Below are 12,700 nucleotides of genomic sequence, written 5' to 3'. Positions count from 1 at the left end.
AAATACAGTGCACAGTAAAATACAGAGATGGCTGCCGAGGAAATCTAGCCCTGCCTGCAAGTCGTGAATAAACTGCAGATGAAGGGCCGAGCCCGTCCTGCCTCGGGGCCAAGGTTGGCGGGGCTGTCAGCTGCCCAGCTGCGGCCGGAGCCGAGGGTCGGGGGGGGCCTGGCGGAGGGGGGGCGGCTGAAGGAGCCCCGGCCTCCGCCTCCGCCGCCGCCCGCACGTGGCGCCGCGGCCTTTCCGGCGCTCCCGGCGGCGGAAGCAGTTCCGGCTTCCGGCGGAAGCGCCGTCCCTCGCAGGCAGAGCCGGAGCCGGAGCGTTTCCGCCTGGCGGCCGCCGCACGGCCGGGGCCAGCCCAGCCCAGCCGCGCCGCGCTCGGGGCGTTCCGCCGCTCGCCTCCCCTCAGCCCGGGCATAAGACAGCGGCGCCGGCGGCCGAAGGATGTGGCGGAGGCGGCAGTGGCAGGCGCCGCGGCCGAGGGAGCCCTGAGCCCGAGCAGCGCTTTCCCGGCCCCGCGACCCCCCCCCCCCCCCCCCCCCGGCCCGGCAGCGACCCCCGGCCCGGCCCCCCCCGCGCCTCCTCGACGTCGCCCCCGCGGCCCCGCCCGCCCCCGCCGGTCCCCGCGCCCTGGAGCCCCGCGCGGGCGCTGAGCGCAGCCCGTGAGCCCAGCGCAGCCAGGATGGCCTCGTCGTCCGGCAACGACGACGACCTCACCATCCCCAGGGCTGCCATCAACAAGATGATCAAAGAGACGCTGCCCAACGTCCGCGTGGCCAACGACGCCCGGGAGCTGGTGGTCAACTGCTGCACTGAATTCATCCACCTCATCTCCTCCGAGGCCAACGAGATCTGCAACAAATCGGAGAAGAAGACCATCTCCCCGGAGCACGTCATACAAGGTGAGCTCCCGCGGGCGCCGTGCCGGGCACCTGTGAGCTCCTGTCCCGCTGCCGCTGTTCCTCTCCGCTCGCCTGTTGCTGCGTGGAGCACAAAAGGCTCGTCAGGGTGTGGAGGAGAAGCGTGTGCTGTCCGGCTTGCCAGTCGCACTGCACGAGAGGTTGTCTTTGTGTGCTTAGAGCGGCTGCTGGCTGCGCTCAGGACCCGCTCTGGTTTTGTGCCTCAGAGAAGCCTGTGATGCTCTGAGTGGAGCCACCGAATCTCTTCCTCGTTCCTGTGTGACGAGGGCTGCTTTTTCGAGTGGATATGCAGCGTGGTTTAAGATTCTGAATGTAGTAAATGTCTTTCGTGTTGGAGATTGATTCTGTGGGGCCCAGGCTTTATTCCATGGTAGTCTTGTCTGGAATCTCTAAAGGGTAAATTTCTTTTGGGCTGTCTTTACAGTCTCATTGTTTAATGTTGGATCTTCGTATCTGTTGCAGAAAGCATTTAAACGTGACCTATGCCCTTGAATCTTTCTGTGCTATTGACTTGCACTTCTGCTTGCTTGAATGAAAGGCAAGCTCTCTGTCTCGTTTGTTTTTCTTTAAATTCTGTCGCAAATAAGGAGTTTTCTTGCCTCATCCTGAGGTCTGCATTAGGCATCTTTTGTCGGAACTCATTTGCTTTGCTTTTTAAGCCAGGGTTGTTGAAGCCAGTGTCTGCTGCAAAGAAATTTATGGCAACAGTAGTGAAAGAGTACTTCACTCGGCTGCCTAGTAGAGATATTAACAGCAGCATTTGTAGTAGAGCTATTTTCAGGGCTGTGATGTTATCAAGTTAGTTTAAAGAATGTTGAAGTTGTATGAGTTTTTAGAGCAATATTTGCGTTTTGAAACAACAACAAAAAATGCTTTGCTTGAAATTTATTATCTTGCTCACCAGAAGAGGTTCAAGTACTTGACTGGGTCATGAACAGCAAAAGAAAATATGTAGCATGTATGAGCTTTCATGTTAAATGAAATATATGTGAGCTTGAAAGTTTAGCAAGGTAGCTCCATCACAGATGCCTAGGTTGTAAAATAAAACCTGTGCTTGCACATGGAAGCATACTTTAGGTGTGGTGCTCTTTAATACATGGGTAGTTTCTTCAAGTCACCACGAAAAACGTTTGAGGTTAGTTCTTGACACGGGAATAGACGAGGCTAGATTAAGGCTAGCATCTTAATAGATTAAGGCTGAGGGCAGTAAAGGGTTTATGTACGAAACTATTTTGTGCCCAGTAGTGGTGGTCCATAGAAAAGATTTCACCTGTTGCTGTCCTGGGCTTAGTGTGGGTTTTTTGGAAAAGAAGTTGAAACTAAAGTGAGTGTGCATGACATCACTAGATGGTCCCATGCCAAGTATTTTCCCGAGTTCTATGTCCTTGTGTTACCACATCCTAGAGTTAGGAAAAGTTACTTTCAAATTAAATCTATACTTTCTAGTAAAATATTGCAATGTATCCATCTTGGTAATGTTCTAGAGATGGAATGGATTTTCTGCTGTGCTTGTGTTTAAGGAAACTGTAATTGCTATTAACTGCCTTCAGATGCTGGTCAGTTGGCAGATGATCCGTCTGTGAGGTTTGAGGGGTTTGGTTGCCAGTTTTGGAAGCAGTGACTGTGTGTGTGTGTAGATAGAGTATTTCAGCATTTTCATCCCATAGGTACTTGCTCTTTTGAATGCCTCTTAATGCAGCTTCATGACAATGGTGCCAATAAACGAGGCAATTGAAATCTGTTTGTTGTGGCCATCTGTGTATCTTTGTCCTCCTGAATGCTGGCAAGTCAGATGAGGCTAATGGCCATCGCATCACACCTGGTCCAGCCTAAGCACGAGGTGCTGCCAAGAGGACTCTTCTTCTACCTCTGAGAGCTGCATCTGGCAATTGCAGATACAACTGCCCCTGTGGCTTTGGAGAATTTAGGGCAGAGCAGGGTTTTCTCTCAGGTGAGTTTGCTGGCTGTCTGGGGCTGTAAACAGGAAGTTACTGGCTTGGGAGCAAGAAGCAGGAAGGGTATTTAGCTGGGCCAGGAGGAGGGGAAGAGGCACTGTGCAGTTGGTGACACTCTGCCTGTACTAGGGGTGAGGTGAAGCTGTGCTTTGTCACTGTGCTGGGGTGTTTGGCACGGTGGTGCTTGAGACTCCCCTTCCTTTGCCGCACTGTTAACGTGCTTGTGTGGCTGTGTGCTCAGTAAGAACTCTCTCTCTCTACCCTTGGGTTATGCCTCGGATAGATGAGATCCTTGCTGTGTTTTATTGTGTGGTAGCACTGGCACAGTGCTGTCAACAGCGTGGGGAAGGGAAAGCAGAGGCTTCTTGCATCCCATCAGAGATCTGATCGGATGAATGTTCTCAGACTATGCCAACACTCACTACTGGTGACAAAATGCAAGACAGCTTTCTTGGAGAGTACCCAAAAGCATCAAGGCTGTGTAATAGTTGTAAGTGGAGATTTCCACGTTTATTGTTGAATTCCACCATCAGGAACCCAGCTGTGAGTCTGCAGCTCTAGTAAGCAAATGAATGTTCTTCCGTCCTGGAACAGAAAATGGAATCATTTGAGTGTTAAATGACTTGTGACAAAGCAGGCTTTTTATGAGAAATTCAATTTTTGTTGAATTCTGAAAATGATGGCTTGTAAAATCACCCTTTTATGATGTTGGTTACTTTGATTACTTGGTCTACATGGCACTGTTGTGCAGTAAGGTAGGCTCTGGATTGATGTCAAATTTTGTCACTTCTTTTCATGGACTGTTGGGATACTGACAGTGTATATATTATCACTTAATTAAAAAAAAATCCCACACAACTGTTCATGTTTGGGATTGTATTTTGGAAGTTCTTGTTTTCTTTGAAAGGAGCATAACAATTTAAAAGTCTCAGATATTAATGACTTGATTTTTTAAAATTAAAGTAGTACTAACTATGTGTCACTGATTACTCAGAGACTTGCACCTTCATGCAATTCTTAAGAGTAGGAGGAAACTGGGGAAAGGGTAAGTGTGTTCTGGTGTCTGTAAATATGAGTTGTGTTGTCCCCCAAAATGCTATGTTTTGGAATCCAGCTGTTTACATTTGGTGGGATAATTCTAGCCTCAGGAAGATACTGAATTTTCACCAGTCTGGGTAGCATGGTATATTTAAGACCAAAAAAAATAGAAAGCCTTTGAGTTTTGATGAAATAGCGGCTCTGATAGAGTAGTAATCACTTGTCCCATGTTTCAGCACCATGCTGGTATAAAGGGATTCATATTCCTTCCATTGATGTGTTCTGTAAGCCTTGATGTGCTTCAGGAAGATGCTAAACTTTGTAAGCTGTTTCACAGGTGGTAGAATTTTGAGGCAGTAGGCTTATCTCTCATATATGGTTCTTCATAGCTTTGTTATATTGAATAATTGTAAAAATCTGTCTGGGTTGTATCACATGGGGTTTTGAAATTTATTTTTTGTGTGTCTGTGCTATATTCAATACACGATTGTAAGTTCTTTCCATTAATTTATTTTCTTTTAAGGACCATGTAAAATTTCTGTAAAAACACATCTTGCCGCTAACTTCAGACTCAGCAGTTGTTCACACTGATGCAGCAGATTGCCAGCCCTGGTCTTCTGACAAACACCTCTGGTTTTGCCCTGATGGTTTTTGTCTTAGTGATGTTAGACTTATAGATTTCTTCAGTTTGGTTAAAAAAGAATGACTAAAAATGTTTACATTTTAAAATTGAATATGTTCTGAAATATCTGTAGAGTATTAAGATAACCAGTTCTGGACTGTGAGATGTGGATTTACCTTGTCTCTGCTGAGGCTGAATGAAACGCGGTTCTGAAGATTCTTGGTAATTCTCCTAGAAACTGTGGGCTAATTGGGAGAAGTGTTTCCAGTGTCTGTGTGTGGGCTGAGGCTGAACTGGCATACTGTCTCTGAAGTAATTTGATTATCTCTAAATCAATTTGTCTTTTAACTTCTTTTTTTTAAAGAAATAAGTGTTATGTGATTTCCTTTGCCAGGTGTTCTCTGTTAAAGGGAAGGTGGTGCTGTCTGACTAGAGAGCAGCACTCCCAGCCCAGTTGAAGAAGACAGTCTGTGAGTTGTCTCCCTTTGTACAAGTGGGAAGCTGAAAACTTAGGAGAGAAGAGAGAATGCCTTTGGGTTATTGTTTAGATTATGATACAATGACATGCTGCTGTCATTATGGCTAGGAAAATGTTGCTTACAAAACTAGTGTTAGAATATTGTCGGAGTTACTGTAAGATCTTGTTAATAACAAGTTGTTGATTGCTGTTGTGCAGTTCAGTGCTATTTCTTAAATAGCTTGTCACAAAAGTTTGAAATTAGGATAAAGGTTAAAACAACTCTTGTACTGAAAACTCTGAATTGTGTAAATGCTGGAAATTGACCATGATTTTTATTAAATTGTTACTTGTTTCTAATGTAATTGCTGTTTATGTAATGTTTCCAGTATATTCTGTAATAGGTTCGCTTTGGGTGTGTGTGGAGGCATGTCTTGGTAAATGGTGCAGGAGGAAGCTGCCTTTTGTCACATGTGTCACCTGGGTTTTTATAATCCTTTCTGCTGCCTTTGCATTCTTTAAGAAGACTGTTGTTGCAGGATACAGCTGCTTTGCCAATTTCTTTGGGCAGATAAAAGTGCAAGATTTTAGCTTCTGAATACATTTGAATGTGGAGATAAATAGAAGGGGCTCTGTTGAGAAATAAAACAATAATGAGCTTTATATGTGTGAACTATGCATTTTGTAAATAGGAATTTAAGTAGTAAAAGACAAAAGTTAAAATTCAGCAACTCAGCATAATAGTATTTATTTCTGCCTTTTTGGAGGATCTGTGATCATTTTGCATGCATCACTTCTGCTCTGTTGTAGGTTGCTAATTTACCTTCTCCGGAAGACTTGCAAAAACTGGAAAGGTAGAATCTCTGAGAGAAAATTCAGATAGAAATCCAAATAGGAAGGACTTCTTAGCTGTATAAGTTATGCCAATTCTGATAGAGAAAAGAAGGGAAAAAGAGGTTTTCTGGAGAATAATGACTATCTAGCAAAGTGTATCTGTAAGCCCTAAATCCTCTGCAAATGCAAGCTTCTTTGGTTGTACTTGACGAACCTTAATTTTTTTTTAGCCCAAAAATGTGTATTCCTGAAGGACCTAGCAAGGGTGAGAGGGAAAATAGATGTCAGATCTGTTTAAGAATAGAGATTTTTGTCACCAGGTGAAAGGAAAGTTACCAAAAGTTTTACTTTTTTTTTTTTTTTTTTTTTTTTTTTTTTTCTTTTAAGGAAACAAATCAATATCTATTATCAGAAGCTTTGTAAAAGGTAAACAATACCTTTTCTCTCTTTTTTTGTTTCTTTCTAGCACTAGAAAGTTTGGGGTTTGGCTCCTATATCAGTGAAGTAAAAGAAGTCTTACAAGAATGCAAAACAGTAGCACTAAAGAGAAGAAAGGCCAGTTCACGCTTGGAGAACCTCGGCATTCCGGAAGAAGAGCTACTACGGCAGCAACAGGAATTATTTGCACAAGTAAGTGCAGCAATACTTGTGCTGATGAGGTTGGAATAATTAATGCTGTAGGTCTAGGGCCACACAAACATGTGCACACCTCCAGAAATATCCCCTTCCTTGTGAATTGATGTGGCATCTACAGTGCTATTGACCTTGGCCTTTTTGAATTGGGGAATGTGAAGTCAACAGATAAAAGGCTGCTACTTGATACTTCTGTGATTTGACCTGTAGGACTTTGTAGGTGAACATATTTCATATTCTAGCTATAAAAAGCGTGGGGTTTTGCTGCTAGTTGGGTATTTCCAGTCTATCATAGGGAATACATTAAGATTTAGTTGAGGAAGTAAAAGAATAACAGCTGGTTTCTAGGAAATTACCCGTTCTGAAGTATTAAAAAGTGAAAATAGCTTTTCTGTTTCTGACCATCAGTGCACAAATGTTATTTCTTATACTTGGAAAGAAACGTTATTCTTGGCAAGACTATAATTGAGTGAATTCATGCATAAATTTTTAAAGAGGCCATTGAGGCATAGAAAAAGCGTTTGCCTTCAAACAGTGTATTAACACACACACACACACACACACACACACTCTCCTTCATCCCAGCCTTATCCCCTTCCAGCTTTCCCAGATAGTTCAACATCTCCCAGTTTGACCAAAACCTGATTTTATTTATTTACCTTTCTCCACCATCTTTCTCTCCTCTACTCTCTTAGTTTGGCAAGTCCATTCTCTAAACTGAGTGATGGGAAAGTTATCTGGTATTTCTCTTTTCTCTTAACCAAGGCCAGAGTCTTGTTTTGTCACTTTGCTTACTTTGATTTGCTCTGATGAGAATGCTTATTCAGTAATGTCTGATTACTGTGACCTTCTCTCCCCTTTGTATCTTGCTGAAACTGTTGTTTTTCATCTTATAACGTGCCAATGACTTTAATCTTTATTGCATGATGAATTTTAAGGCATTTAAAGTCTCAGTATACCATGTAGCTATTGCAGTGAACTAGCTATGATCAAGTCACGTGTGCTTAACTCTTGTTTGACTGTACTAAATTAGAAAGACCAATATGGCTGCTTCTGGATTTCGGGTAAGATTTACAAATAGGCAGTTTGATCCCTGTTTTTTGCTTACTATTTTGTGCAAGTAACTCAGCGTGATACACAAAATAAAAAAGCAGCAAAACCAAGGTGTATTAAGGGAGTACTAGCTCTAGAGTCTCACTGAAAAAAAAATAAAAAATAATTGCTGAAACCTCCTTATGCAAGCCACACTTCATCTAAGGAATGACAACTTGAAGAATATTCTTTTAAAATTCTGTTAATGTGCCTTAACTTCTAATTTAAGACAACTCATGCCAGTTTGACAAGATTGTACGAATGCTTTTTAAAAATAGTGTTTGGTAATATGGAAAATGTTTGCTTAGATTCAAGGATGACAGTCTCATTTTTCAAAAATAGTAGCTGTGATGTGCTGCTGGAGGTACTGTAATTAGTCTTAAAAATAGTTACACAAGTGCATGCTTATTCATGCATATTTATTTGTGTTAATCTTTTTAATGTTCTAGAGCATGACACTAATGCTGACTTGCTCTATTTTTAAAATGCCTGCCTGTTAATGTTATGAATATTTGACACCTCTGGCTTGGATGACTGTAAATATTTGAAGTCAGGGGAATGTCTTACCCCAATATTCATGTTTAAGTTTTTGTGCAAGACAAGAGTCTTCATAGATTTGGGGGGTTTTTTTGAGGCTTCCTCACTGGAGTTGTGCAGTAAATGAGTTAAGTTTACCAGATGCTTGTAGAGCTTCTTGGTCGATCCAACTCAATGGAATTCTTCAGTCTGTGGGTTTTTTTCACTTCCCATTTCTGGAATGGTGAAGTGTTCTCATTGCAGATGTGGCAGTGGGGGTGGGCACTGACAAGGTGACGCATCCAGTGTGAAGTGCTGAGGCTCTGTTTCCTGGAGTATGCACGTGTATCAGCTCTCTGTGTACAGCAAACTTGACTGGCCAGGGTCAGTAGGAGCTCTGTTGTTTTCTCCTGTCTGATAAATATTTGTGTCTTCTTCTGTGGGCACATGCTGCTGCCTTTCCTTTAAAACTCTGTGGCATCTTAAATTGTTTTCCAGCCCTGGTAATAGTGCTACCACTTGAAGTTTGAAATACTGAAAAGTTTTCATTGAGAAGAGATTTCTACTTCTGTAAAGTTTGGGGTTTTTTTGTTTGTTTGTTTGGGGGTTTTTTTGTTTGTTGTTTTTCTGCTAGAACAGAGGAAAATATGACACTTTGTAGTAATAAGGGAACACTCCCCTTTTTTTCACATTGCTAAGTCAAAAAACAAAGTTTGATTGTTCTTCAGACATTATCTTTTGGCATCTTATAGTTTGCAAAACTGAAAAAAAATTTGATGATTTGGAAGAAAAGAGGAAAATTTAGTAAGTGCAGTAAGATTAGAAAGGAAATTATAATAGCCTTAGTGATGACTTGTGGAAGTGGAAGAGTAAAAAAGGTGGAAAAATTTTCATTTTGAGAACATTTTCTTAATGTTCACTCAAAATAGAAATTAAAGTTGTAACTTTAACACAATCAGCTAGTATATTGCTGAAATCAACAGGAAAACAGGAAAAAAAGTGAAAACCCTGGACAGAAAAATGAAGATTCATCAGCTGAACTATTTGAAATGTTGTGGTAGAATCTCTTTTTCAGTAGAAGTCCTTTCTGTGGCAAAGCCATCCTCAGTTGCTGTACCTGAATTTGAGAAGACCTTGCCTTGCTCTGTTTTGCAAAGATTGCTTAGCAAAGTAAGATAATGGCTTGCTTTGTTTTTGTGAGAATGTGTGCCTCTGTGGTTCAGTTGGATGATTTCATAATTGGGAGGTTTGTTATTTGTAATCAACAAAGCAATGCTGTTCTCATCTCTGAACTGTGATTAAATGTTAAGATCCCTTGAAACTGATGTCTAAGTTTCCTTTGCTTTGCCTCAGTTAAATTTTTCATTAGTTACTGGTTCAGCACAGTCCTTACAGTGGAACCTAAGGACACTAGTTTCTGTCTGTTGTTTTTTAAATGTAAGGCCTCCAAACAGTGGTGTCTTCAGAGGAAGAGAGAATATAGCTGAACTTCTTGGTACAAAAAATTAAGGTATTCTCAATGTGGTTTTACATATGCAATTAATAAAAAAATATGAAAAAGGAATCTAGAGGTACAGATAAAAATGTATTTGAAGAGAATGTGTTCTCTTCACAAGCTATGTATGGCCTTAACAATTAAATTCATGTCTCTAGGCTAGACAACAGCAAGCAGAACTGGCACAGCAGGAATGGCTACAGATGCAACAAGCAGCTCAACAGGCACAGCTCGCTGCTGCCTCAGCCAGTGCATCCAATCAGGCAGGATCTTCTCAGGATGAAGATGATGAAGATGATATCTGAAAATCACCAGCTGAGTTGTCTTACTAAGAAATACTTTTCCTGCACAATGAAAACAGTGAAATGAATGCTTACCTGTAAGTTTGTATGCATCGTGGACTGGCAGTTGGTATTCTAGGGGTGTCTGCTGTTGTGTGCTGTACATGTATAAACTGTCTTTTTTGAACTCTTGAAGATTTAAGGTTCAGTATCATATCAACTTTGGATTTTTAATGGTGTATATGGAAATTTTAGATAGCAGTGCATCATTTATTTGATCAATAAACAGTGTTACAATAAGCAACATGTTTATAAAATATAGTGAGATTTATACAAAAAGCTCTAAATCCACATTTGCATTTCTTCTTCCCTTTTAACTAAACTATAAAATCTTACTTAGACTTTTTAATTGTTTTTTGGGGGAGTGGTACAGTAGACATAATCTGTTAACAGGAAAAAAGTAGAGTTCAGAATAGAAGAGTCTGAATTCTTAGTTCTTTTTAAAATGAGGATGTATATGGCAATAAATATTATATATGCTCGAATATCACACTTGTTAAAATTTGAAAATGAAGCATTTTCACCAAGCTAGGAAAAGGTATGTTTAATAGGAGTTGTACAAATTCAGTAATTTTTTTTTTTGTATAGGGGTGAAAAAAAATAAACCCATGGTTTTATTATGACATCCTTTTGACAGTCCTAACTGAGTATTTCACTTCAAAGACTGCCCGGCTTGAAGAACTAACTCTTCTATTACTTCACTCCAGTTTAATGTTAACTGTTGTTGATGGTATTTTGTAGTCCAGATTTATTCATATTGTTGAAATATAAAGATGGAACCTAAAGAAACAAAATTGTTTGTTCTGCTGATGCGATAGGGAGTGATTAAGTATTCGAGCCCAAGAAGGCAAAAGCTGACCCTAACAGCATGTTTGTCATGAAAGAGAATTTATTTAACCTCGATTAGTCATTTGTCAGCATAATGCTAACATTCTCCAGACTAGATGGCCACTGGATTACTAAGATACCTTGTTGAAAGACAGCATTTTCTTCACTCAAATTGGTTTGTAGGTTTCTGATAAACTGTTCCCCAAGAGTGATCAGCAGCAATACATGAAGCAGAAATGATGTACTTGTCCTTTGGATAGTTCTGTTGATTTAATGGATGAGCAGCTGTCCTTTGTGTTGAAATAAAGCACAGTAGTGTCCATTGCTGAGTTTTAATGTGTTACTTGAAGTAATACTGGCATATCTTCTGGTACACTAATCTGAGCAGAGTAGAAAAGCCACTTGCTTGCTGCTGTAGATGACCCCATAGCTCTTTAACAGTGTGGATGGTTTTACCAACTTACGTCCTCAGTGAGTTGCTCTAGTTAGAATTCTTGAGGAGAGCTGCAGCAGTCTGTTTGCATGAGGATGGAAACAGCAAAGGTGGGCCCATTTTTACATAAATATGTGAACAAGATACAATTGGCATGTATTCAGATCTCAGTCACATAGTGACTTTTGATTTAAATTTGACGTGTGTTAAGTTGCATATTGAATAAATGTGAACATGTCTTTAAAAGCAGTAATGCAGTGAAAACTCAGAAGAGTATTTGTTTGAATGTTTAAGTTTAAAAAAGGAAAAAAAAAAACCTTTCCTGGATACTGCATAAAATATGTTAGGCAAGGTTTGAATGAGAAAGTGGTTTTCTGTAAAGGTTTAAGTACCAAAGGTAGAAAATCTAGTCTAGTGATACAATGTTAATGTGCAGTGTTGGCTTTTCTAATTTGTACTGTAACACCTTCACACTTTCTATTTTAAATGAGTCTTTTCCTTCTAAATAATAGTAGGTATATTTTCACACCTTTCTTTTCTGATGCAGAAATCAGGTTAACATTTTACTGCATCTGGTATGTATGGTGTAATGTTTGAATTTTTGTGACCTTTCTTTTTGGACATTCTTGTGCTTTTTCATATGCTGTATTCTTCAAGCAATAAAATTCTGATGTGTTTTTATAAAATTGCTTTTATATTTAATGAACAGTCTGTCTTCTTCATTTCCTTTATAAGCGAAAAGACTACTTAAACCCAGGTTTTGTTTTGGCTTGCTGGACACTTTTTGTGACCTGAAGTCTTTACAGTCAGAATGCTGTTGGATGGCATTGTTGTGCACTGTGGTTGTTATGGCTTTCAAACAGTATTTCTGGGCTTGACCTGCTCTCTTTCCTCTTGGGAATTGCATTTAGTATGTATGTATTTTTATAACCTGACATTCTGCACCGGAGGAGTTGCACAAAAGCCCTGTAGATTGTGTACCAGCTGCTGAAATAGTTTCATAAAGTAAAAGACTGCAGGCAGAGGCTGCGAGAGTAAGACTTTAATTTCATGTAGGTAGTCATGATTAGAGATTACTTATTCAGCCATTCTTCCCCAAGTATGAAAATAAACTCTGGCACTTTCAGGGAGCATCTTCACTGATCTTTCAACAAACAAATTTTGTACTACTTTGCTGTTGTGCTTCCATGCAGGAGCTGCTCAGTGAAGACAGATTTCTGAATTTGTGGTAACCCCTCACACTTTTGGTACACCAGGTACATGGAGCATGAAGTTTGGTTAGTGAACTGTATTGTTGCTTTGTCTCACAAGAAACATGTATAAGGATGTGTCTGTTTCTTAAATATTGAGTTAATGAGATTATCTGTGGGTTTTCCATAATTACTCTGACAGTCTGTTTCAGAGTGCTCAAGTGACTTTCTTATGAAATTCTTTCTATTCTATTACTTTAATAAAGTTCACATCTGCATGACATTGTGGATAATGAATATAGTTGTATTTACTACACTGAGGTACTTTTAAATGAGTGTCTTAGGG

The 12,700-nt window shown here is 40.5% G+C and overlaps 1 protein-coding gene across 1 annotated transcript; it reads left to right on the top strand.

Moving 5' to 3' along the window:
- Window positions 1-342: 342 nt before the first annotated feature.
- Window positions 343-11,866, top strand: DR1 (down-regulator of transcription 1). Its single transcript, XM_066192450.1, has 3 exons — window positions 343-902; window positions 6,293-6,456; window positions 9,721-11,866. Exons 1-3 carry the CDS (start codon window positions 683-685, stop codon window positions 9,865-9,867), a joined length of 531 nt encoding a protein of 176 aa, XP_066048547.1. The 5' UTR covers window positions 343-682; the 3' UTR covers window positions 9,868-11,866.
- Window positions 11,867-12,700: the final 834 nt, after the last annotated feature.

Source organism: Chamaea fasciata, unplaced genomic scaffold, assembly GCF_029207755.1.
Source record: "Chamaea fasciata isolate MVZ Bird 193981 ecotype frontalis unplaced genomic scaffold, bChaFas1.0.hap1 SCAF_10, whole genome shotgun sequence".
NCBI lineage: Eukaryota > Metazoa > Chordata > Aves > Passeriformes > Sylviidae > Chamaea > Chamaea fasciata.
Note: the sequence above shows the minus strand (reverse complement) of the source record. Positions and strands in the feature narration are given on the sequence as shown.